This window comes from Poecilia latipinna, unplaced genomic scaffold, assembly GCF_001443285.1.
Source record: "Poecilia latipinna isolate Pla-1442-1.1 unplaced genomic scaffold, P_latipinna-1.0 Scaffold586, whole genome shotgun sequence".
NCBI classification, from domain to species: Eukaryota; Metazoa; Chordata; class Actinopteri; order Cyprinodontiformes; family Poeciliidae; genus Poecilia; species Poecilia latipinna.
Window position 1 is genome coordinate 95,117 of NW_015113202.1, and position 25,320 is coordinate 120,436.

The 25,320-nt window shown below is 40.9% G+C and overlaps 1 protein-coding gene across 2 annotated transcripts; it reads right to left on the minus strand.

The window, feature by feature from the left end:
• Positions 1-482: 482 nt before the first annotated feature.
• lmtk3 (lemur tyrosine kinase 3) lies at positions 483-25,319 on the minus strand. 2 transcript variants are annotated; one of them, XM_015042326.1, is made up of 16 exons: positions 24,832-25,319; positions 21,893-22,026; positions 20,381-20,528; positions 18,155-18,228; positions 17,833-17,951; positions 16,542-16,629; positions 15,466-15,614; positions 15,289-15,373; positions 14,470-14,591; positions 13,722-13,871; positions 7,746-13,554; positions 7,514-7,671; positions 6,112-6,245; positions 4,734-5,068; positions 4,565-4,649; positions 483-1,890 (listed from the first exon to the last, which is right to left on the minus strand). In XM_015042326.1, exons 1-16 carry the CDS (start codon positions 24,920-24,922, stop codon positions 1,760-1,762), a joined length of 7,812 nt encoding a protein of 2,603 aa, XP_014897812.1. In that variant the 5' UTR covers positions 24,923-25,319; the 3' UTR covers positions 483-1,759. The 2 variants fall into 2 exon arrangements, with proteins under 2 accessions (XP_014897812.1, XP_014897811.1); XM_015042325.1 differs by having other exon boundaries at positions 21,878-22,026.
• Position 25,320: the final 1 nt, after the last annotated feature.

Consider the following 25,320-nt stretch of genomic DNA (forward strand, 5'->3'; position numbering starts at 1 on the left):
TTTGTCACAAATTATGAGAACTGTGGCTTGATGAGCCTGAAGTGCAAAAGTGTAGTCATCCATATACGTTCTTTTGGTAAATTATCAATGTCACCATCATTATGTGAATGGATTGTTGAATTAAGCAAATAAAAAGTAAAGAAAAACAAGAAAAAGCTGTAAAACGTTTACTTGTTGCCATGGCGATGGTGTTTTCAAATAATACCAGGTCTTTTTTTTTTTATCATATGTTGTTTTTTAAGCAAATCCAAATAAGTATGCAGGTGAGCCCTCACTACTGACAGTATTGTGTCATTGATGCCTTCTGAACCTCTCATTTAATTTCTTGCATTCTACGTAGATGACAGGCATTATGTTTAAAGAAAAATGATAAAAATGAAGCACATCCAATTGAACGACGTGTGTGAGGGGCGGGGAGGATTCTTAGAGACTCCCTGTCTCTAAGAAAGAGGGTGGAGGATGTTCAAATAAAACATTCAAATTTTTTTTCAACCTTTATTTCCCCCCTTATTTATACACCATCCCCTCTGAAAAGCCTTTTTAAACAACACAAGTTTAAACCAACATTTAAACAGATCGAACAAACAGACTAGCAGGACCTCTGCTGCGTGATCGACTGCTGTTAGTAAAAAATGGGATAAATTAACAGATACACAAACAAATGGAGCTAATTACTTATGACAAGCTTCAATTTGTGGAGCTATAACCTACATTAACTGTCATTAAACTATACAAAAAAAAGGAATGACAAGACTGCTAAAATTTTCTGACTTGGCAAAAAAACTAAAAAGTAAAATAAAAATTAAAAACAATACAGGACTTAGATCCATACAGTACAGATTGGCATATATTAACAAGTAAAATTATACAAAATACTTATTTTTTTATTTCTTCTTAGCAATTAAGACGTTTGGGAAAATATTTTTTATTTATTTGTTATGAAGTTCTTAGAGAAGGTAAAACTTGGATGCATTCCATCTCAAAATAATTAACAGTTTATCAAGGTTAACTAAGTCAGACAAATAAATAAATGAAAAATAAATAAATAAATAAATAAATAAATAAATAAATAAATAAATAAAAAGTAGTTTGTTTCATTTTTCGTGCAGTCCAAAGTTTACATCTAAAAGTAAAAGCCCTAAAACAATATTGTATACACTCGCGTTATGGTATTTGTACAAATGCTGAGGAATATTTCCTAAATACAGGAGTCCGTTTCAAACTGCTGGATCAGCTGCTGCAGGAAGAAAAACCTCTTAAATTAGGACTGGTCTGGAATCCAAGCATTTACATGGACAGGTGAACGACTAAAGAAAGTGCAACCCTCTCCCCTCTCAGTCGGGGAACTGTACAACAGAATAAAGCAGAAAAAGAGAAAGTAAGCTGGTACACAGCACGATTCCCACTGCATAGCTGTCAGATTTGTTTCACATTTTTCAAAGCTCCAGGTTCTTTTTGTTTGTTTTTTTGTTTTGTTTCCTTTTTCTCCCAACATAAGCAGCCTTTTCCAAAGACGTTTGCAGCCAAAGGCTACGGATAAACTCTGTAAACAGTGACAGGCAGGAGCTCAGCAAACCCCCCTTTCATACAAAATCCAGTCACTGGCAAAACCTGGAATGTGTCCAGCTGGTAAAATCAGTCTTGTTTCTTTCAGTTCCCAAATCAGTAAAAAAATATCTTCTGGGTAAATGGCTGGTTGTTGGGTGAATTCACTGCTCGCTCTGAGAGGGTTCGGATTCAAAGGTTTCCGTTTTTCGCCTCACACCAAGTGGGGGTCGTCGGCGGGGCTGACGGTGAAGCGCGATGACGTCACTGGGCCGCTTCCGACAGGCGACCGAGGTTTGATCGATAGATCCTCTTTTCTTTTCGATTCTTTGCTTTTGTTTGGCCCTGATGGAGAGAAAAACCAAACGACAGTTAGACATGAAGGCTTAAACATAAACAAACACCCCTACTAATATCTGGTTAAATTTCTTAGTAAGTCATATCTCCACCACATGATTTTATAACTTTAAGTTTTAATCCTTTCATGCATGAATTATGATCCTTTGTGTCAGAATTTTTTGTCCACATGTTTTTTGATTTTCTTAAGGCATATAAAAGGTAGGAAAAAAAATTAGTTAAAAAAAATTAGGTGATCAATTGTAATTTTTCTCCAAATATAAAGTTGTTATTTGAAAAATACGTCAGCAGTATTGTTCTTTAGGGATTATCTGATGTCACAATATTTTTTTTTACCTGCAAGAGTCGTCTACAGCATGGCTTTTATGTCTGTCGGCCATATTTGATTTAACAAAAATAATTTCTTGCATTTGCAGCTGATAGTGCAAATGCAAATGACAGTAGTTGATAGTGTATTTTATGATGCATTAGTGTCCACTTCAGTGGTTTGTATGCATTTATAACATAAAAATAGACAAGAAGCACAAGAAAATGGCTTTTAGATAGCTGTCCACTGTAGTGACCACTATGCATGGAAGGGTTAATATTTACGAAGTTTGACCTCATAAATTTCTGTTTAATGATCCTTTCTTCCCTTCCAATCTTCAAAAAGCACTTATTGATATTTCCACACATGACAGCTTCAAGCATCAAGCACACAAAGTTTTTGGATAGGAAGCGTTTTAGTTTTAATTGTTGCAACAAGTTCAGTATTTTTAACTTTGACATCCATAAAGTTTTAATGACTATTTGTCTTTTTATGGTTTTCATAACTCATATCATCTAAGTGTCTTTAAATGTTGTGGATGGTGAAGTTGCATCAAGTCAGGCAGGAAGAACTCGTGGTAGCAGTCAGTCTCGCATCAAATCTAAAAGAGTCTCTGACTGAAGACTGTTGCTGTATGACAGTCTCATGCGAACTGCTCAACATCTGGGCAGCAGAAACGATATTTCACAGAAACATGTCCTGGATCACGTCATTGGTTATTGGCAAGCTCTGCTAATCCACCTCATTTGCTTTTGCCACTCCTCTGAACTCTGTCTGGCTGCACAGAAAGCCAGGCAGAGATGTTAGAGTTGGTTCTTTCCTATTATGATCGATAAAAGAAATGGTTTGAACTTCACTTTAGAGTGAGTGTTTGTTTGAGTCTATATGTTTGACAAAAAAAATTACCTTTGCTCTAGTTCCTGTTGTTTTAAATGTTATTTATTCTTTTCTCCATGAAAGAAGAAAAGCAAAAGATGACTTTGACAATGTGTGTAAACTTCTGACTTGAACTGCATGTTCAGTGGCATCAGTTATGCAACAATGTATTTGTGCAAGAATAAATCATATGAATCTGTGTCTGTTAGGCTTGACATTAAAAAAGACACTTTAAAAATAACTCAAAGGAAACATGGACTCTTCTCTCTCTCTCCAAGTTTTAAAATCTCCACTCCAAAAAGCTCTGAGAGATGATCTGAGTGTCTAATTTTGGAGCATCTTTGAGGGTAAAAGAAACTCTGAGCTCTGACTTTCATTTTGCTGTGAAATGAGGTAATGAGTTTACGAGATGGAGAGCGCAGTTTAAACCAGAAAATGTGTTGGAGGGGGAAACACGGCTTAGGATGTGCATTGTTGAGCGCAGGATTAATGTCCCGGCTCAGCTCCACATGCCACAGCGTCGAGGGAGACGGTTGATTATGGGAGATTAATTCTGGCTGCACTCTGGAATAAAAGATGGAGGGAAATGAAGCTGTTCTGTTTAAAGTGCGAGGAGATGAGTTAGATGTCAGATTTTATTACTATGGTAACCACCTCAAGGTGAAACTTTATTGAAGTGAGACACCGATTTGTGAATCAGCTGTTGGACTGTCAGTACAGGCTGACCTACAGGGTGACATTGACCATTTCTCCAGAACCAGAACCAAACATGAAGAAGCAGCATTCAGCTTCTATGCACCACAAATCTGGGACAAACTTCCAGAAAGCTGCTAAACAGCTGAAACACTGAGTTCAACCCCAGAAGTCCTAAACGTAGAGCCATCGATCCAGATTAAATTTCAGTACCGTAATTCTGCCACACTTCGCGCTACCTGAAAAATCCCAATGGTTTCTGAAAGACATTGCGCTTTCCAGCCAATATCGGGTTATTACGGTAATTTACAGTAATTTCACCCCAGCCGTAACAGGAAGTGAAATTAATCTGAGGGGTGCTCTTTTAATAGACTGTAAATTGCGAAAATAACTTGCTAGATATTGAAAGTTCCAGTTGTTCTGGAACTTTCAGTAAGTTCCACATATTTTTGCTTAAATATCCGCCTGGATAGCTTAAATTTAGGACATAAAGGGTTGAATCTAGACTAAAACCTGTTTAGAGTTGATTTTCAATCATAATAAATGAAACACTGACATGATGTGTAATGATGGAACTTGGCTAAATGTATTCTTTACTGGTTTTCTCAATTGTTGCCTGTGTTTTATCTTCTATGACTTTGTATTTTTATGGTGTAAAAGATTTTGAACGGCCTTATTTTACAAATAAACCTGATTGATTGGCTCTGGATCTTTTCTGATGTTTTATTTTGTCGGGGTCCATGCTGTTTCCTGTCTCAGCAGCCAAACAGAAGCCTGATTGCTCACCATGAAAGTCCAGCTTGCTGCTTTTCACAGAGACTGAACCTGGACTTGTAGGAGCTGAGTTGCTCAACTCATTGGTCGGAGTTTCCTGTAGCAAAGGAACAGAAACTTAAATCACTTTTAATTCAAACTCGTCATTCCAGATGTTGACTGTAAAACAAACAGGAAGAACCTGATCAAACAGATAGATTGTAACGTCATCGAAGAAGGACACGTTCCTCCCTCTGTCCCGCTCTCTGTCCAAAGGCTCCTTGGGTGATTTTAGCAGACTCCTCAGCCCGATCCGTTTGTCCACGTCCGTCTCCGTGACAACAATCACCCTGCGAGAGCTCTCGTCCTCCTGCTCATCCTCCTCGTCGTCTTCAGGGTCGATTCCTGATGACAGGCCCCTTCGTCTTCCGATGCGATTTCCGATCGAACCGTCCCCGAATCCGCCTTTCCCGCTCGGGGTGAGAGGGAGATTCAGAGCGAGAGGAGGGAGGGCGAGAGACAGGCGAGCGAGTTTGGCTTTAAAACAAGAAGGGAACAGAGTTTAGATAATAAACTGAGTCAAATGGATATGCAAGTTTTGCAGGAAACTGGTAACATATTTTCCAAGGAGCAAATTTATTAAGAAAAAATATTTTGAGAAAAAACTGCTTTTTAACTGTAAAATATTGTTTTTATAAAAAAAATGATTCAACAGTAACTTCGTCACAGCTTTATTAATATAAGAAGTATAATGCAACAGACTTTACTGCAGGTTGTAAACAAGTCAAATGGACCGATAATGTACTGCCTGGTCAGATTCACTTTATAAATATATCGTTGCACAACAGTTTATTTATTCTGAATTGATGTTTTATTGTCACTGTCAACCTTTCTTTTACACAACGCAATCAGTGGTCAAGCAGATGAGAAATAATGGAGATGAATTATTGTGTCAAACATAAAATCTCACATAAAAGTTTCGCCTAATTGTGTATTATTCTCCTGAAGATTTAAGATTACACCGTATTTCCATCAACTTTGGTTCTGAATTCTCTTTGGACAATTCGACTTTTGACTCGAGATCAAACCAAAATGTATCTGAGCAACAATCTGCTCTACAAAATGACCAAAACATCCAGAAGTATAAAACTGTCTGTCACACCTTCATCCTTCAGTACATGTCGCCCTGGGCTTTCTTTACTCATTATCAGATTGTTGCTCTCTAGTGCAGCTTGACTAAAGAGTTTATTTGTTGCCGATTAGTTTTTTTGTCGTGTTTGTTGCCTACAGCAGAATAATGAAGCTCAATCAGAGGAAACAAAATAGAAAAACTAAATGAACACGTGCACTAAATCTAAACTTAACTCGTCTGTGACATAATCTGACTTCCCAAGAATAGGGTAAGTTTACTTCACGTAACATTTAACTTTAACTTTGCAGACACAATGTCCAGGTTATAATCTGGTTAAATGAAGAGGAAATTTTAGAAGAGGGAAAAACTAAAAGCAAACTGAAACCATGTCAGCAGAGGAAAAGGACTAAAGGGAAAAGTATCTTTTGGTGTCGCAGCGTGACGATACCTTTCATTGCCTGGTTTGCAGCAGGTTGAGATGCAGTGATCTCAGATTGTTCAATCACAGTGAGCGGCTCAGGTTCAGTTTTATCAGACTCAGTCAGAGGCTCTTGGTTAAGGGAAGCCTCCTGCTCCTCTTGGCTGTGAAGAAAAAAATATATATTACACCCTAAATATAGTATGACACCATTTGTTTACCAAGACATTTTTGTTTCAAGCACATAGCAGTTTTAGCTTTATTTATCAAAGTTTTGATACATTAATTTGTAATAAATTGCACTAAACAAACATGCAAGAAAGTCCTTATTAAAAGCACATTTTTTATTTGTATTTCCTTTTTACAGTTCAGCTAAAGAGCCAAGTCTCAGCTCCTCATTGCATGATTCAAATCTTAATCAAAAGCTGTAATTTACAGCTTGTGGATTGCTGCTGAGAGGTCGTTGCTTCCCACAGAGACACAGAGCTGGAAAAATGGCAACATGCTGACTGCAGAAGGAAGGAAGAGCAGCACTTGAAACGAGCAGATAATTTTCAAGATTATCACGGAGCTCACATCAGTGGCATCTGTAGTGCTCTCAGCCTTATATAATAACTCAGACAACAAAAATACTTCTATTTTAAAATCACAGAAATATTCTACAAAAGCAATCATCTTATCATCGGTGTACAAAGTGTTGCAAGAATAATTACATCATTTTAACTTCACCACATGGTGTCACTGCTAAAAAACACAAACTTCAATGTATTTAGAGGTGATTTCACTTGACAGAGCAACACTAACCAGAGCATGACTGTAAACTTGAAGGAAATTGGTATGTGGTCTTTTTTCTTTCTTTTTTTTTTTTTTGGTAAATAAAAATCTGAAAAGTGTGGCGTGCGTTTTTATCGATCCACAAATACTTTGGGGTTTGTCTCTTTCATCATTGCAAATCCAGAAATTGAAGTTTTCACCCATTTCTCGTCGTAAATTAGCCACAGTTCAGACTGAGAGCATCTGTGAAATTAATTTGAATTTAGATTGGATCTTTCCAGCTAACCACAAAAAGTACCGTGACTCTCTGGAGCTCCTCCAGAGTTACAAACCTCAGAGACCCTAAAAGAAAAGCTTTATGTTGAGTACAAAAAGGTGGAAACTTGTTTCCAAAGGCAGTAAATCTTCTTTAGGAGTATTAGAGTTAAAGGGGTTGGATGCAAATACAACAATATTAAGTTGCAACAATGTAAGTAAATTTGTGTATTTAATTAATCATGACTTTGATTTGATCTAGCATATGAAATAAACTGAAGTTTGTGATGATGTAAAAACACGACACCACAAAAAGTGAAATTAGTCAAAGGGAGTCGAGCGATACAATCTGATTTCCTCCAATCCTCCGTGCCTCTGTACGTGTTTCCAGCTGCCTTCATACCTATCATCCTCTCTCTGGTCTTCCACGGACCTGCTGCAGCTTTCCTTGACTTGTTCCCCCCACGGCCGAAGTGTCACAGTCTCCTTCACAGCCGACCCCCAAAGCATGTTCGTTTTCACATTTTCGCTGAGGGAGAACTGCAGTCTCTCCTCACACACCTGCAACGTCAGAGTAACCCAGTAAGGGAGCTGAGTGAACAGAAACCATGCAAGAAGTTAGACCACACTCTCACCTGCATCATGAGGCCATTTCTGGTTGTCATCTTGGATAAAGATCCCTGATCCTTGACATCGGGTGTTTGACCCGGTGACCTCTGCTCATCGATCTTCTCCACTGGTTGTGACAGGATTGTTTGCTCAGATTCAACCAACTTACTGCAGCTATCAGAGACATCTTCTGCCTTCAAATCCCCTCTGTCAGCCTCAGGAGTTGAGAAGTCATCATCTTCTTCTGTGTCACTGCCCTTCTGATCAGCTGTTTTCTTCAAAGACCCCAGAAGCTCCAGATTCCCCAAGAAGAGTTCCCCCAGTGTCTCCTCCTCATCGCCAGAGATGCAACAGAGCTGTTCGAGTTTTTCAAAGTCCTCCAGCGGCTCCTCGTCCAGGTCTTTCCACTCGGATATCAGCAACGCTGGGATGTTTTTCAAGAGATCTTGCTGCGTAGAAGAACCTGCATGTGAGGTTTTCTGGGTAAAGCTATGACAAACATCTTCAATATCTGAAGTAAAGTTGTTGTCATCGGTCAGCGTTATGTGTACAGACGGGGAGTTCAGGTTGGCGGAAATGCCTTTATTCTGAGTTGTAGCTGGTGGTAGCTCTTGCAGAGATGGCTCCTCGACAGCTGTGCTGTTCGCTGGGGAAATATACGACTCTGTCTCTGGACCAGCACTGGAGTCTTCCAGATTTATGGCAGTAATAAATTCCTCTGCCTCTATAACAGACGGTGGCGGACTAGGAAAAGAGTCGTCTAAACTCTCCAGTTTATCATCTTGCACATCGAGGTCTACGCTTGGTGGAGGACTAGGGAAATCAACAGAGCTGAAATTGTCTACCTCTTGATATGACTGATTAAGCTCCTCCGCTCCGGACTGAAGGGCTGCGTCTCGGTAATCCTCATTAACTTTTTGGAGACTTTCCTCTAAAGACTGTGTAGCAAGCCATGGGCTGTGCTTGGCTTCTTGTCTGAAGCTTGATTCATCGTTTTCTAGGTCGGCGGAGTTACCTTGAGGAGATTCAGTGATGCTGATGGATATACTTGAGATGTCATTCTGGAAAGAATGGCTGAAGCGGTTCTCATAATCAACATGTTCTGTTGATGCTTGTCCCTCTCTGTAGAGTTGATTCTGTGTCAGTCTGTTGAAGTTTTGATTCTCCTCCATGTCTGTCAAACACCCTCTGTCCTGAATCTGCCTCTCTACAAACCTCTCTTCTTCTGGAGTTTCCACATTCTCTACTTCCACATCACAGATTTTATTCATTGTGTCGCTCTTAAAATCATCGATTTCCTCCAGATTCTCGATATTTTCCTCTTGTTGGACATCTGCTGCAGGCTGCTGGGTAACTGGTCTTTCAGAGTCTCTTACTTTTTCACATGCAGAGATATTGCAGCTCGGTTCTTGTGTTTCATTGGTCCCAGTTTCATTTTTGAACTCTGTTGAAGAAGGGTGAGGCTCCCTTCCTGCACGTTCATCGTTTTCTTTAGATTCCCAATACTTCTCCTGAATCCCCCAGTTCCTATTGCTAAACCCCGCAAAAAATTCAGATCTTAGCTCTACTTCTTGGTGCTTTTTCTCTGGAGAAGCCCACTGATTATTTTGTTCCCCTGATTCCGTCAAACGGTGACAGTCAAGTTCCCCAGTAACAACTCCAGAGGGTGATGCTTCTTCATCCTCTTCCACGGCACTCCACCAGTCCTCAGCCATCACGTCTGGACCCTCGCAAAACTCTGCAGAGGCTTGATGTGCGTCCAACTCCATTCTGACCTCCACATCTGCTCTGTGGTCTGAGCAGTGAAGGTCTCCCAGCTCATTGTGGTCCAGACAAACCATTTCTTCAGCACCTTGCTCGGTACACAGACTAGTCAGACTAACTTTATCCTCTCTGTGCAAGTTATCATTGTTTTGAAATTCACTCATTTTGGACAATCTGGACTCATATTCCACTGTTGCATTCCCAGATTTCAAAGACCTTTGAGCAGTGAGGTCCCTCTCTGTCCTATCTGGTTCAACAATGCCAGACACGGAGTTGACAGAGTTGATCAAGCTCTTTGTCCCACTGGGACTCTTAGAGTGCAGATTCAAGTTGCTCTTTTCAGACTCTGTGCATTTATAATCCGTTATCTTGGAAATTATGCCATCTGTGTAGTGGCTGTCTATCACATACCCACCACTGTGTGAAAGGTTCTTCAGAGGTTCTTCATCTAACTTTGAAAACAGCTTATCAATTAAGTCAACACAGTCCTTGACTTGAGGATCATCATGCAGCAATGTGGATTTTTTGCTCTCGCTGTGATTGTGAAAAATGCCTGAATCGTCTCTGTGGACAGCTTCTAGCCCTTTGTTTAGTATATCTTTTTCACAATGTAAGTAGTAGGAGTCATTTTCACAATTCTCAACAGTCTTTTCTTTCCCACTTTCTGTTTTGGTACGGGATGCATGTGAAATACTTCGTAAGGGGCTTTTTTCTCCTGCCTCCCCCTCCTCTTCAGTTTTCTCCTCTATCCCTGTGAGTGCTCCCCGCTCGCCCCCTCGGCCTCCACTTTGTCTGGACCCTGGTCCATCGCTGCTCCTCCTGTTTAGCACATCACCCTCTAAGTCGTTGTCGGAGAAATAGGCAGAGTCTCTGTGTGGGGTTTCGCTTCCCAGGACCCGCCACCCACTGCCGCTTCCTGCTCCGGTCCAGGAATCGCTGGGTGTTAGGCCATCCACCGAGCTGGAGGTCATGGGTGACAGGACAGAGTCAGTGGGAGTGATGATGCCAGAGGAGAGTTCATGATCTGGAGTGTTTGGAGTGACTTCACAGTTAGTTTCATTTTGAATGACAGACTTTTCCAGATCATTGTACTTGTGCTGAAAGAAATTTTCTCCATTTCTCTCCAGAGCAGCTGCATTCCCACCACATTTCCCCTCCGCTTGATCTTCTCTCTGAGATCTGCAGACCTGCAGGTGCTCTTTCATCATTTCACCATTCTCTACAACAACAGTAGTCTTCGTTTGATTTAAAATGAAAGACTTGTTCTCCTGAAGTATCACAGTGTTGGACTCAGTGGATTCAGAAGGAGATAACTTTGGAGGGTCTATTAGTTCCCCTCTGGCAGGTAAGGCAGGTCCATCTGAACAGTCTTCCTCCTCCTTCTGACATTCATCAGTTTCACTGTGCAATAAACCATTTTTGGGCATTATTTCTGAGAGCACAAACTCTCCAGTCTGGCAGTGATCAGCATCGTTTCCTTGGTTGCACGGTTTAAGCGGTTGTTTGTTTGATCCTATGTGGAGAATCGGGATCTCGGGTCTTATGGAAACCTTAATCTCACTCTTCTTTGCACGTTTGGTCACTTGTGCATAGATGGCCTCAGTGTGTATCTCTTCTTTCCCCTTGTTGGATGCCCGTATGGAGCTTTCTGACTGGAATGTGATGGTCTGAGCAGAGTTTGGGTCGATGCATATGGATTCATATTCAGGTGACAACGGAGTAGGAGAGACGAATGGATCTGATTCGTCTTTATTTGTGGTAGCGCTTTGCCTGGATATGATTTCAGTCAAAAAAGTTTCTGCTGATTGGATCTCTTTCAGGAACTCCTCTCTGGTCATTTCTGTTTTTCGTGGCTCAGTCTCAGCAAAACGTATTTCAGATTCTTGTTTCTCCCTCTCGGACAGGAGAGATCGGGATCTCCGCATACCTTTTGTGCTGCCGTCTTCAGTGTCTTTGTTAGATGAAAGGTTGGGAGAGCAGACATAGGGGTGCAACCTAGATCCTGCAGGATACAGGTATTTAACTGGATCGCTTTCCACATCCTTGTCCGTGTCCATTCTGTCTGTGTCAACCTCTGTGAGGAAAAGATCGCCTTGGAATGATGCCTTGTCTTCCTCCCCTCCTGGCCTTTGGAATTGCTTCTCCTGTCCCGATGACTGTCCTGCGGAGCCTATGTCAGTGATCAGTGATTGGGAGCGGCGCATTCCCTTGTTGTGCAGCAGAAAGTTCCCCCATCGCTCTCCATCATTCTTTTCCTCCTTCTCCCCATCCCACAAGGTCTTGGACTTGGGCTCACTCGACTCTGTCACGCTCGATATCTCGGTTAGAAATAGGTGCATTGGAGACTTTTTGGCTGCTGCAACTCGTTCTGCCTGAAGTTCAGCGTCTTCCCTCCAAATAGTAGGCAGAATAGTGTCCAGCCGTGACTGGGTCCTCTTCATTCCCCTGGAGAAGAGCTCAGAGGTGGCTGGGTCTGCATCTTCTGACAGGCTGGAGTGAGCGACTGTGGTCCGACTGCTGTGCCTCTCAGGGGAGGCAAAAGGAGAGTCATCCTCATCTGAGTAGGTAGGACTAGACGAGGACTGCCTGTCAATCTGGGAATCGGCATGCTGAGGGCGGGGTGGGTTTCGATAAATGGGCCGCAGAGGATTTTCCCTACGAATGGGGGAGTCAAAGTCTTTCATACGGGGATGAGATTCCTCCTTGGTGGTGTGGCTTGATGGTGCATGCCTCCTGTCCGCCTCTCTGTCGGACATGTCACAGGATAGCGGGTCTCTGTTGGATCTCTGCATCTGCGTCTTTGCGTATCTTGAGTATCTGTCAGCTGTGTTGTAGCTTGGGATGCTGCGTTGAGGTTTGGAGTGTGGGGGTAGAGGTGGAGGACACATCTGAGGGTAAATGGGATGGCTGGATGGTGGGATGGAGGGGGAGAGAGATGGGGACGGGGGCAGAGTCTGTCGGGACCGATGGAGGCCGAGGTGATCAAAGGTGGAGGACGGGCAGGAGCTCATGTGGAGGGGGTCCGTCTCAATCTTTCCGCCAATGGTGTAGTGAGGGAGTCCTCTGTATCCAAGCGGAGGCGCAGGGAGAGGGCGGGAGTGAAGGTGATTGGACGAGGACATGGACATGGAGCGGGGTTTGGGAGGGAGGACTGGAGCCTGGAGCACTGTGGGAGATTTTTTATCTGTTTCCCTGCTCTTTTTTTTCTCCACATCATCATCATCATCATCATCACCCAGATCCACCACTGAGAAGTCTGTCACTCTGCTTGAAGTGTCTCTGAACTCGGCCACTCCTGTGTTGGGCACCTGGATTTTCACCTCGCTTGATCGGATAGTTTGCAGCGTCTTCCCGCTGTTGTCTGCAGCACGATAGGGGACTCGCTCTTTTCCCAGCATTCCACTACGGATTTCCACGAGCTCCACATCTCCGGGACAAACCGAATCAGATCGTAAGGAGGACTGAGATTTGCCTTTAAGCGTTGGAGACTTGTCCTGGGGAGTGTGCTCCTCTAGGCGGATGTAGTACTCACTGGCGAGCGAGGGGCTGCGGGCACTTATCACCGGCACCACAGTGGGCGTGTCTAAAGACTGTCTGTGGTTATTGTTCACAGTTGGGATCGGCTGAGGGGGAGGGAGAGGTTTGTAGCCTCGTCTGGCGTGAGCCTTCTCCCAGAAATACTCAAAGTTCAAGCCTTTGCTGGTTTCTGTAACTGTGAGGATGTCGTCCAGTTCAGAGGAGGATGGGGTGATGCAGTTCCCCACAGGGTCCAGCAAAGGGTAGGAGTTGTCTCTGCCGTCCCTGCCGTACTCTCTGTCTCTGTGCCGCTCGTTCGCTGCACTCTGAAAGGCGGGTGGACGAAGTAGATCCCAGCGTCTTTCAAATGACTCGTCGCTCTCTCCTCTCCTCCTTCTGCCCTCCTCATACTCCTCATCCTCTTCTTCCTCTTCCCCCATGCTCCTCTTTGACAATCCTCGTTCTGCGGCCAGGAGAGACGAGAGGAGGAGGAAGATTTCGGCTACAGAAGGCCGCTGGGACGGAGGGAGCCAGCAGGACTGCATGATCTCATACCTTAGGAAAAAAAGAAAAATAAATAAACATAAGTTTGGTTTTTTAAAACTGAATTTGGCTGCATTATATCACAACTCTGAATGTGTGAATGAAATCTGTCCGTATGACATGAATGCATTGGAATGATTTGTGACATTTATAGATTCAAGCAGCAATTAAGTACTAACCAGTAATCCGCATGTGAGAGTTTAAGTCTAGGCTGGGCCAGAGTGATCTGTCTCTCCCTGATGACGAAGGTCAGCACCTCTTCATCGCTCAGATGTCTGTGGGGCTGAGCACCAAACTCGAACAGCTCCCAGATCACCACCCCTAAAGACCTGCAAAAACATAAAAAGTATGAGAAAATAGTCAGAGGAGAGGGTGATTATTTTAAACTTTGATACTTTGCCTTTTAGGTTTTTATTTTTGCTGTAACATTAATTGCCCATTTGGGACACAAATAAATCTGAATCTATTCGTAACTCAAAAACTGGACAAAATCTCAGGTTGCAATGAAAAATAAACAAATGCAAAGTTGTTTTTTGTACAAAGCAACAAAAATAAAGTCTGGAAACTCAAATCATTTTCTAGAAAATGACTAAATGTCCAAACTTGAACATATCTATACTGAAAGCAGCGATTATAACATTTAAAGCTGATGCAGTTAGGCGCTGTGGTTTAATTTGCAACCATGAGCAGGAAAGCAAAGGACCACTAAAGGTCATTAGTAGAGAACTAACAGCAGTAATATTTCTGCTTCAGAATATGCTGCTGCTCAGTAAACTAAATTATTTCAAGGCTTCTTGCACATCTTTAGCCGTGTTACCAATAAATATGAAGGAGCTGCAGTGAATTGTTATAAGATGATTGTCTCCAACATGCTGGGGTTGTCAGCTCAGGTTTTTTCAGCAATAATAAAAATAAAAACTTGCTTACCACACGTTGCTGGTTTTGGTTTGATCCGTAACAATCAGAGATCCTCTGTACTCCTCCAGCAGCTCAGGAGCGATCCAGCGCAGAGGGATCCACAGCTTGTCTGGAGTCAGGTAGTAGTCCTCCTTCAGAAACAAATGCACCAACATGTGTTATTTACACGGCTTATCATTTTATTAATTATTCTGCAGAGTTTTTATTTGGCCAATTAAGCTTATTTTACACAACGTTAGAAATATTTATAAATGCAAATAAACAAATAATTTAATTATCTTTTAAAACAATAAAATAAACATTTTATTTCCTAAAATGTGCATTCATTTAGTGATCATTTGTAGGAAAGGAAACATCTGAAACTATCAGATCAACATGTGAAAAGTTCAGCCCTTTCTGTTTGACTCAACATCAGTAAAGTGCAGGAATAATCTGTTAACTATTTTATTTAATTTTTTTTTGATTAACAGATTAATAATTGGAGAGCAAAAGGTGCAGAATCTTAGCCGGGTGAAGCAAAAACTATATAATTTGAAGAGGCGTGGGTAGAACACAATTACTGACAAAAAAAAAAAAAAGAAAAGGGATTTGTTTTTATCTTAAATCCAAAATGTATTTGTGACCTAATTACTGCTCTGAATATGTTGCTATTTTAGTAAATGGCCTTTTTTGAGTCTGAATGTCCAGTTAACAATTAATTAATTAACTGTTACTAAATTAGTTGGTGTTATTTTATTAATCAATTCATTATGATTAATCAGATTAATCAGATTAATCATTTCATCTTAGTTTAATTTGTCCATTTCTGAAAAGCATAGATTAACGTACCTTGTAATGGTTGTGTGAGAGGCCGTAGTCGCCTATTCTGACAGTGAGGTCAGAGGTCAGAAGGCAGTTTCTTAAAGCCAAGTCGCTACAGAGAAAACACACAGAAAACTGATCAGAAATCCCCCCTTCTTCTTCGTTGCTTTAATGAAATGAAGTGGAAGGAAACTCCTGACTGACCTGTGAATGTAGTTGTTTTCGTGGAGGTGCAACAAACCCGCGGTGATCTCGAAGGCCATCCTCTGAAGAGTCAGCAGGTCCCTGGTTGGCAGGTCGGGAGTCATCCCATCTGACTTCCTCTGGGCCCGAAGGTAGCGCTTCAGGTCTCCCTAAGTTGCACAACATTAGCACTGAACGTTTAGCAGGAGGATGAGTCAGCGCCGGTTTGTTTCTAGGTTCGTATGCGTTTTAACACAAAGCAAAAAGCTGCAACAACACTGGCTGTGTATGTGAATCTTGCAGTAAAAACATCAATTTTTAGACGTCTGCCATCCCAGAGCGACAAAAAAAAAAAAAAAAAAGAATAACAACTGGGGAATGTGGTAATGAGCTGGCAACCTTTTAAATATTCATTTGTGTTACAAGAACAGAAACAGAATAAAATAAGGATGGAAAATATGTGTGAGAGGCAGAAAACAGGAGAGCTTTTTTTCTCCTGAAGCCGTCTAAGAGGACTCGGCGTTGTTTGGATTTTCTCCCTGTTGTCATCAGGATTGATCTGCTTTTGTCTCTGTTTGGCCTGAGAGTCACTCCTAAGGTTTCACTAATGAGTCACAGATTGTGCCAGCTGAGAAACGGGAAAACAAACCGACCGAAAATATAGATCATCCACAGTTTTCACACAGCGGAACGTTCCTTGTGTAATGACTTTAAAAGATGGTTACGAAATGCAAAAAGTGACGTAAATGATCTATAAATTGCCAAAAATAAAATCCAGTAGACCTTAAACTTAAAGACTTCTCTGGCATTTCATTTAAGTTATTTATTTTGCATAAAAAGCATAGATAAAGTATTCATTTCCCTTGCAATTTTTTTTTACATTTTGTCACAATGCAACTCATTTTATTTTATTGGGATAAAAGTGTGGAAATATTTGAAGCTGGCTTATTATGCAACAACCTCAGTCAGACTTCCAAAGTTGGACCAAAATGCATTACAAATAGAATCTGTAAGTTTCTATTTGTGACTAATAAGGATATGTACTTTCCATGACATCTGCTGTAGCGTTTTCCCTTTTCCACGACATTTGAACTTACCAGCTGACAAAACTCCATAACCAGGAGGAAGGGGATGCTCTCGCTGCACTGCCCCAGACACTGGAGGATGTTGGGATGCTTCAGGCTCCTGCAAGAAGAGCGACAGACGAAGCAAAAGAAAAATCTCTTTAAGAGACGACAGAGGCAACAAAGACAAAGCTGTTCACAGATAAATCCCAAATGTCTGGGTTAAAGCCAAAATGTTACCCAGATCTATCACCCTGTAATTACTCAGCTCTTACTGTCAAGAACAAGCTTTTATTATCATGCAGCTACAGTAAAAATAAAACTCTGAAGGTTATTTAACTTTCTGGCTGGTTTTATTGATTAATAGTGATGGCGGCTGTTTTTCTAAGGAAAAGTTGAAGCAAATTTAGATTTACAGCAGTGAGAGTTGCGATGAAAGTTAAAAATAAGTATCAGATTTCTTCCATTTTAGTTTCCTTTCATTGGCTGCTGAATATAAGTTAAGATTCTCCTTCTCACACGTAAACCCCTGAATAACGAAGCTCCGTCATACATCAGAGATCTGATGCTTCCTAACAGCACATGAATAGAAATGAGTTTTTTTGTAAAGTACCTTGAGGTGACATTTGTTGTGAACTGGCACTATGTAAATAAAGTGAATATATTAAAGAGTAGAGAAAAACCAATAATTCTTTATCTTGAATATTTTTTGTTCCACATCAGAGTTCGATTGCACATTCACACCTCATGTAACAAACAAATTAGAGTTTGATTAAAGCAGACTAAGATGGTTTGAACGCTCTGAGTCTCCTCCGTGTCTCACAGTGGGGACGGCGTCCTTTTACTGGTTTGCTCCGTTTTTGTGGACATATGTTTCTTGTCATAAAGCTTCAGTTTTGTCTCATCTGTCTATAGGACACTCTCCATGTGGCTTGTCAATATGCACTGTGGCAAATTCAGACATTTATGCTTTGCTTTCCTCCTTTGTTGTCTCCCATGAAGTCCACTTTGACTCAAACAACAACTGAAGGAGCGATCTAACGCTGACGAACCTTGACCTTGGAGCTCATCTTTAGTTTCTCTGGAGGTTTTTCTGGGTTCTTTGGTTACTATTTATATTACCAATTTGTCATTAATTGTAACCGACAATCCAGTGAACTTTAAAACTCTGAATAATAAGTGCAACTAGTCAGGAGCATCAAGGCAAATTAAACTAAAGGCATTTTTTATTATTATTTTCAGTGAAATTTTGCTTCTACAATGCTTTTTAAATCTGACTTTGCAGCCTTTGGACAGTGTTGTCATCTTGTGCAGCTGCTCCCACCTGTACGGCTCCGATTCAGCCAGGAACTTCCTCTGCTCCAGGGGGCTGGCGCTCACACGCAGCTCCTTCACCACAGCCTGAGACGAGCCACAGTCGCACAGCACTTCAGCCAGGATCACCTGCAAACAACAGAAGGACCAGGATGAGGAAGAGAGCCGGGAGCAGAAGCAGAGCGGCGATAAATGCAGGCGCCGGACTCATGATTTGTGATCTAATCAGTGGATGGGATTAAACATCAGAGAGGAGAGAGAACACCGGGAAGGATCAAAACCCATGAATAACAGAGTAACTTTGAAATGTGAGGCGAAGGCGGTGATCTTACCTTCCCAAACCAACCGTTTCCTATTTCCTGAAGGTAATTTAGAGCGTGCCTTTTGAAACACTGAGATTTGGGATCTGTGGAAAAGAGAAACACAAAAGATTTTATTGCTCTTTTGCTACAAACAAAAACAAATTCTGAAAACCGATGAAGATATAAGAACATAATTTTCTGCAACAATGTAGGAACTGTAAATAATAAAATATTGAAATATTAAACACTGAGTCTGCAGCCATTTTTGCCCGGTAAAACAAGTCAAAAATGTTACATAACCTTTAAAAAAAAGACAACTTATAATTTTGATCGACATCTACTGCAGGAAATGTGTTGTCGTTCTTATATAACAACTTTATTTACATTTTTGGGTTTTAAAATTAAAAGCAAAGCAAAGTTTTGCGAAAATAGGATAAACATTTTCTTCTGCAGGATATTGATTGTTATGTGAAATATTTAAAAGACACAATTTTCAACCTAACGACAAGAAAAATACTTAGTATTTGGTACTTTTAGTGACATTCTGTTGTGGAAATTCAATGTAATTTTTCCATGAAAAAAAACTGCTAAAACCTGCATTAGTTGTTGTATCTATATTTAAATATTTTGGCTGGTTTATTATTTTTACTCATGTTATTAAAAGCCACTGTGTAAAGTCCAAAGAATCATTTTGCAGACCCCTGGTCTAGACATTTAAAACATAAAATATGCATAAACAAAACACAGGCAATAGGAATAATTCTTAATCATTGGAAGTAAGAATATTATTGCATTCTTCCTGTTAAAGGGACGTTTTTCCTCTCCACTGTCGCTGCATGCTGCTCAGTATTAGTGATTGCTACATATGAGTGTGGGGGTTATGGACTTTAAGTTTTATTACAATATGTTGTGGTAACATTGTAAAAATAATAAAAGTGGTAGGAAGCATGTATTACTTCTTTTTTAGGTAACTGTATGGATGTGAAAGCAACAAACACAAACACAAATACTGCTCTAGAAAATCACCATTTGTAATACACTTCTTTAAGACACCGCTCATATAAAAAAACTGTAATTTGTATCCCTAAAATGCACACAGTAACTGCATTAATCACATTTTCAAATTTATATATACTTATTGATGCACTTTTATTGAACAAACAGCAATACGGATAATTCTGGGAGGGGTTAAACATCATTAGTTGGTATTTATTGTGACAATAATGAATCGAAATCTTATCATCATAAGAAATTTATCATGATAAATAGTAAACAATATGATAAATGCCCACAGCTATCTGCAAAATCAATAACACCACACAAGCAGCTGTCCAGGGCTCCCCTGGATGGGTCAGCAGTCCATCACAGGGCGACGCAGACAAACAAACATGTCTCTGTTTGTTTGTTACAGTTAAAGAGACCAATTATCCTAACATAAACCAGACAACATCTGGACGTCCTGCTGACAGGCAGCAACAGTTCAAACAACTGGAGATATGTTTCTCCTTATCCAGGTCAAAGTATCTTTTAATAGACAAACACAATGCCCTAAAGAAATGCATTCTGCCCAAATGTCTGACTTGTCCAGCTCAAGCTGACCACTGATGCAGAAATTTCCCAGATTTCCACTTCACTTAGAGGTGAACTGGGTGACCTACTGGGTGAAAACTTGCTTTGAGACCTTTGAATTATCCACCTCAGTGACTCAGGAGGCAGCCGACCGTGAGGGAGCGCTGGACGGGCTGAGAGACTTATCTCAGTTTAAGCGTTTCATATCAGCCGATATCAATAATAATTGTTTAGTCTTTTTGTTTTAAACATCTGAAATACAGACAAAATAGGGGCGTGACTGTTCCTGTTTTATCCACTGTGTTATTTTTTAAGCAGTTATGAGGCACAGTGGCAAAACCTTAAACTGCTGCTGAACAAGTTGTTGCTAGGTAACCAAAGAGCGAGTTAGCGAGTTGCTAGGTAACCAAAGAGTGAGTGAGTCAGTTGATTCCACCAACTTAACTTAGCTGGTCATGAGAGGTTGAGTAACTGACGTCTTTCCTCTGCCTACATCTCCCAGAATGCTGTGCGGTTCTGGTTCAGAGTTCAATGACTACTCTATAAATTGAATAACCAGCTATTGATATTGATCACGTGTCTATCATGATTTACATTGTTATTACTGTCCAGCTCTAAGCATGGCCGTCCTCCATCTTTGTTTTCTAGGGTTGAAGTGAAAGTAAGCGAGTCCGAAGGCTGCGTTACCTGCTCCGTCCTGCAGGGCGGCGCAGTTGGGGCGGTCTCTGACCGGCAGGGTGTAAACCTCAGGGAGGGAGGGGCAGGACGACAGGCTGTCCTCCTGGATGGGACTGGAGCCGCCGGAGCACTCCTCTCCATCTGCGTTGTCAAACTCCTGGTTGAGCCACAAAAAATTACAACATGGCGACATCCAAAATTAACTGTCAAGCACTGTTAGGTGAAAATCACTCAGTCTGATTAAAAACTCCTGAACAGGTCAGATGAAAGCTCAAATCCAAAACAGTTTGTGTAACCCAGAGAGGTTGATTTAATGAAAGTTCACAAGCATTTACATTAAAAACAAACAAAACATGACCATCACATTAATAAACTAATAATGTCCAATCTTATAGGAACGTTTTCCATAACAATACAACCAGGTTTTTACACAACAGTGTCTTGCAAAAGTATTTATACTCCTTGAATTTTGCAACATTTTGTCATGTTACACAAATTTCAATGTATTTTAATAGAGTAGGTGTTTTTGGTCAAATGCAACCAAAGTTAAACTTTCTGGTCTAAATGCAAAATACTGGGATGGAGGTTCACTTCCCAGCAGAACTATTATAAATAGTAGCTAGAATGAAATGTTCACATAAAAATTAATCAAATTTACCAATAAAAAAAGGGATAGTCAAGTAGTGCTAATAAACACAAACAATTAAAAATAGAGTCCCATGATATTTTAATTTCAAAATACCAAATTTCCCCAGACTCAGTTCTCTGGATCATGTTTTTTTCTAATATTAGAGACATTTGAGTACAAATCAATTTCCTGCTGAAGCTATATTACCAGTAATTTTTCCAAAAATCCTGGAACAGCAAATAGCTGGAGCTGGTTTCCTATCTGGAAATGCAAATGGTTATTTTACTATTTTTGTGGCATCTGAGCAAACTGATCAGTTAAAGATATAAAACTGAGACTGCAGAGAAGCAGGAACAAGAACGGCAGCCTGCAGTTTGTTTACTTCTGAGTCAGAACTTGGATCCAGTCAAAATTATTTACTATGTTCAACAGTGGCTACAATAAAAACACAAACCAACACAAGAGAAAATAAACATTTTATAGCTGCATCTATGTTTGAAACTTAAAGTAGAAACTTTAAAACTCTACATGAGCTTCCTGTTTATTTTTGCAACTTGGACGTTTGAAATCTCCACTTCTGACGTAACATTTACCCGCATCCATGAATCAAACACGTTACATAGTGATGATCTGTCTCATAAAATCGCCAAACTACATTCATGTTTGTGATTATAATGTGACAAAATGTAATCAAATTAAAGGGGTACAAATATTTTTGCAGCTACAACGTTTCTGCTTTCAAAAAATGTCAATATGTCTAAGACATAAACACTGCCAGTTCTAGCTTTGCATGCCAAAAATAATAATAACAATAATGCAATATGCATTAAAGGTCAGATGCATGCACAGAAAGGCAGAGAGGTGGATGAATCTCTTACATGTTGAAGACTTACATTGAACCCCACGCCTCCTCTCTTGCAGCACAGACAGGTGAGGAGGAGCAGAACGAAAGAGACGAGCCCCGAGCAGGAGATGAGGATGATGACGTAAGGTGGAGGAGAGAGAGACTCGGCCCTGGTCTGAGAAACTGGACAGAAACAGAAATGGGAAAAATAGAAAGGGAGGAAAGCTTTAACACAGAAAATATTAGTGCATCTGTAAGGGCAGCCAGGGAGAGAAACAGAAATTTCACTGAACCACAAAAGTGTAAAATCATGTCACACAAGTGTTGTGTTTAGCCATTGGAGCATAATCTTAGCTGCGGGTTTTAGGACACAGCGGAAAACCCCAATGGAGAGTTGGTATTGGGAGGGAGAAGCAAGAAAACAAATTAAGCTTACGGTAAAAATTATTATCTGAATCGGTTAAAAAAAGGGAAACAGAGACTGGAATTAAAATTTGAAAGTGGAAAGATATACCATTCCGGTGAGGAGAATAAGCATGGGAGGGAAAGAGGAGATATCAGAAATGGCATTCCACTCAGGAAACACGGTTAAGAAGCAAGGGGAGGGTGGCTGGAGTTGTCATTTAGGTAAAATAAAATAAAGGAGAAAGGGTTGGAAACTGGAAGCTAAGTACTCAACCAGGAAGGTTTACTACTCAGGTTAAAGAGGGAGGAATTGGGACATGTGATATTTGTACCTCAACGTAGATGATTGTGGGAAGTGAACCATCTGCAGAAAAGAAAACGGGCAGGGCAGCGAGGTTAATTACCTTTCAGCTATTCTTAGTTGATTTTATTTCAATTCTGTGTTCAAAAATCCAAGCAAATGACAAGAATAAGTAACAAGTAACAAGTTTAGACATCCAGAATCTGGCTAATACACACTAAAAATGGGAAATAAATGACATATGCATCTTATTTACTGTAAATACACTGGTTTTATGAGGTGTTATCTCATTAACATTTTCACGCTTTGTCACTTAAACCACAAACTTCAGTAAAATTTATTGGGATTTAATGATAAGCCAACACAAAGTAGTGCATAACTGTGAAGTGGAAGGGAAAAGTATGATATCCCTAAAAAAAGTTAACTAATTAGTCAATTGTAGTGCACTTGTTTGTCATTTAATCTCACTTTAAGTAAAACAGTTTCATGAAGGTTTCAGATATTTGACAACAATAGAGAACAAAAAAAAAAATAATAAAGACCAAGAAACACAGCAGCCAGGTCAGGAATAAACTTTAAACCAAAAAGAATGTTAAAATTAACAGAGTGATGTGAAATTTTCAAACTTGTAATTGCATTTTGTTTTAATATCTAAATATGAAAAGAATATACAAGATGAAGAAAATTCGAAAGACTTGAAATTGGGGCGTTTAGTTCAACCCTAAAAACAGATTGATGTAGATCAAAGTGCATTCCTGTGTTAGAATGGCCTAGTCAAAGTTCAGATCTAATTCCAGTTGAGGTGGAGTGAAGAATTTAAGCCCCTAGATGTGCCATCCTGGTGGTGAACATGCCCAAAAAGGAGAAAAATGTCTACAAAGTATTTAGGAGGGAGTGCATTTACTAAATGCACATAACATTTTTCAAACTGTAAACTATGAAAATCATCATTTTCCTTCCACTTCATAATTATGCTAAATTCCCAGTAAAGTACTTTGAAGTTTGTGGTTGTTCAATGTGAAAAAGTCAACAGGCATAAATACTTGTTTCAAGACACAAATATAAGTTTTATGGAAGAACATAACCTATGTGTAGAGAGAAACGCACAATAACACAGTAAAGAGATAATAAACACAAGGCCAGAGGTCATATAAATCATAAATTATAACATCTGTCCCTCCTCAAATTGTCCCGGTTTCAATGTCTGACTTCCTCATTAAAATTCAACAATACACTCCTCCACAAGGTCACGATAGTGTAAACACTGCATGCATCAATTTTAAATCATTTTTTAAATAATTTAGCCACTTAAATATTGCGTCCTGCCAAGGAAAACTCCCACCGTTCTCTTTTATCAGCCACTTTTATTGTTATTTTTTGCAAACTGGCGAGCGGAGAAAGTGTCAGGATTTGCAGGAAATAGAAAAGCATCATTTCATCCGAGTGTGGGGTGCTGCATGGCTCGGTCTGTTGCTATTAAAAGAAACGTGAGTGCACTGGATTCCAGTCACTTAAAATAAGATCTAGCTCATGAAAGCCTCCCAAACAAGAAGCTTCTGACTGTGAGGTCCCTCAGAAAAAAATAAAAAAAATAAAAATAAAACCCTGGTGGCCCCGGTCTTGACGCACAGCTCCTGAGCAGCGCTATTCTTTCCATCTTTCCCCAGACAGATGTCCAGACAGACACCGCATATAAATAGGGACCCAACACAGGCCCTTTTCCCACCAGCCTCCGTGCCAGCACCAGCTCTTATCAAAACAATACACCACCATACAATGACTGCACACATTACACAAACACAACACCCTGCCAGCTCTCTGTAAGGACGCACTGAGAGCGACGATAAGGACGCCAGCGATGGCTAATAGGTTAAACATAGGAGGATGTTTTAGACTGAAAAAACTGACCCGACTGGAGATTTTAGCTTTGCTTTTTTTTTTTTTTTTTTTTTTTTTGCAATCGATCTGCGGGCCCTGGATCGCAACACCCTGCACATATTTTCACCAGTGCATGTAAATATGGTACCCTACCCCTCACCCAATCAGCTCCGCTCCTGCGATAATAACTCGCAAAATGACTCAGTCAAACCGGCTGACATTACAGTATTCAATAAGAGGAGGCCTTCCCCCCCCCGCACCCTCTCCATATCTGACTGATTACACCCCGCACCCCGTAAGCGCTCTGCCTTTCATCACTGACAGGTTTTCACCACCACCAACCCCCTCATCCGTCCTCCCATCCATCCATCCATCCATCCATCCATCCATTCTCCGCCGCTCACCTTCCCTCTGCGGTGCTCCGAGGGCTCTCTCCGGGCTGAGGTACGACATGATCCCCGCCAGCGCTACCATCACCCAGCAGTGTGGCCGCATCGTCGCCGCGTCCGGGTCGACAACAGCATCCGAGCGACGCCGCCGAGCCGACCGTCGGTGTCGGTGTCCTCCTCGCTCCCGTTCCCCCCCGCCACGGTCTGTACCGTCTCCGTCTCCTCACCCCCCTCCTCTGTCTCTCTCTCTCTCTCTCTCTCCCTCCCTCCAAATAATAAAGAGCGTCTCCTCGCCTCTCCTTGTTCTGCTCTTCTCCTCTTCCTCCTCCTCTTCCTCCTCTAATCCGCAATTAAACACGGGGATGCTCCATTGTGCATCCTCGCCCCGCCGCTCTGCCTCAGTCTGCTGAAAACAATGTTTTTCTTTTTATATATGTATATATATAAATCCTCCCCCCTCATGTATCTCTCAGTGTGTTGGAGGTTCTGTTTTCTCCTCCGCCT

Coding starts and splice junctions, on each gene's coding strand:
- lmtk3 (XM_015042325.1), bottom strand. CDS start 24,922: ATGCGGCCACACTGCTGGGTGATGGTAGCGCTGGCGGGGATCATGTCG. Junction 15,374..15,465: donor GAAAACAACTACATTCACAG/GTCAGTCAGGAG, acceptor TTTTCTCTGTAG/CGACTTGGCTTTAAGAAACT. Junction 4,650..4,733: donor CAATCTATCTGTTTGATCAG/GTTCTTCCTGTT, acceptor CCTTTGCTACAG/GAAACTCCGACCAATGAGTT.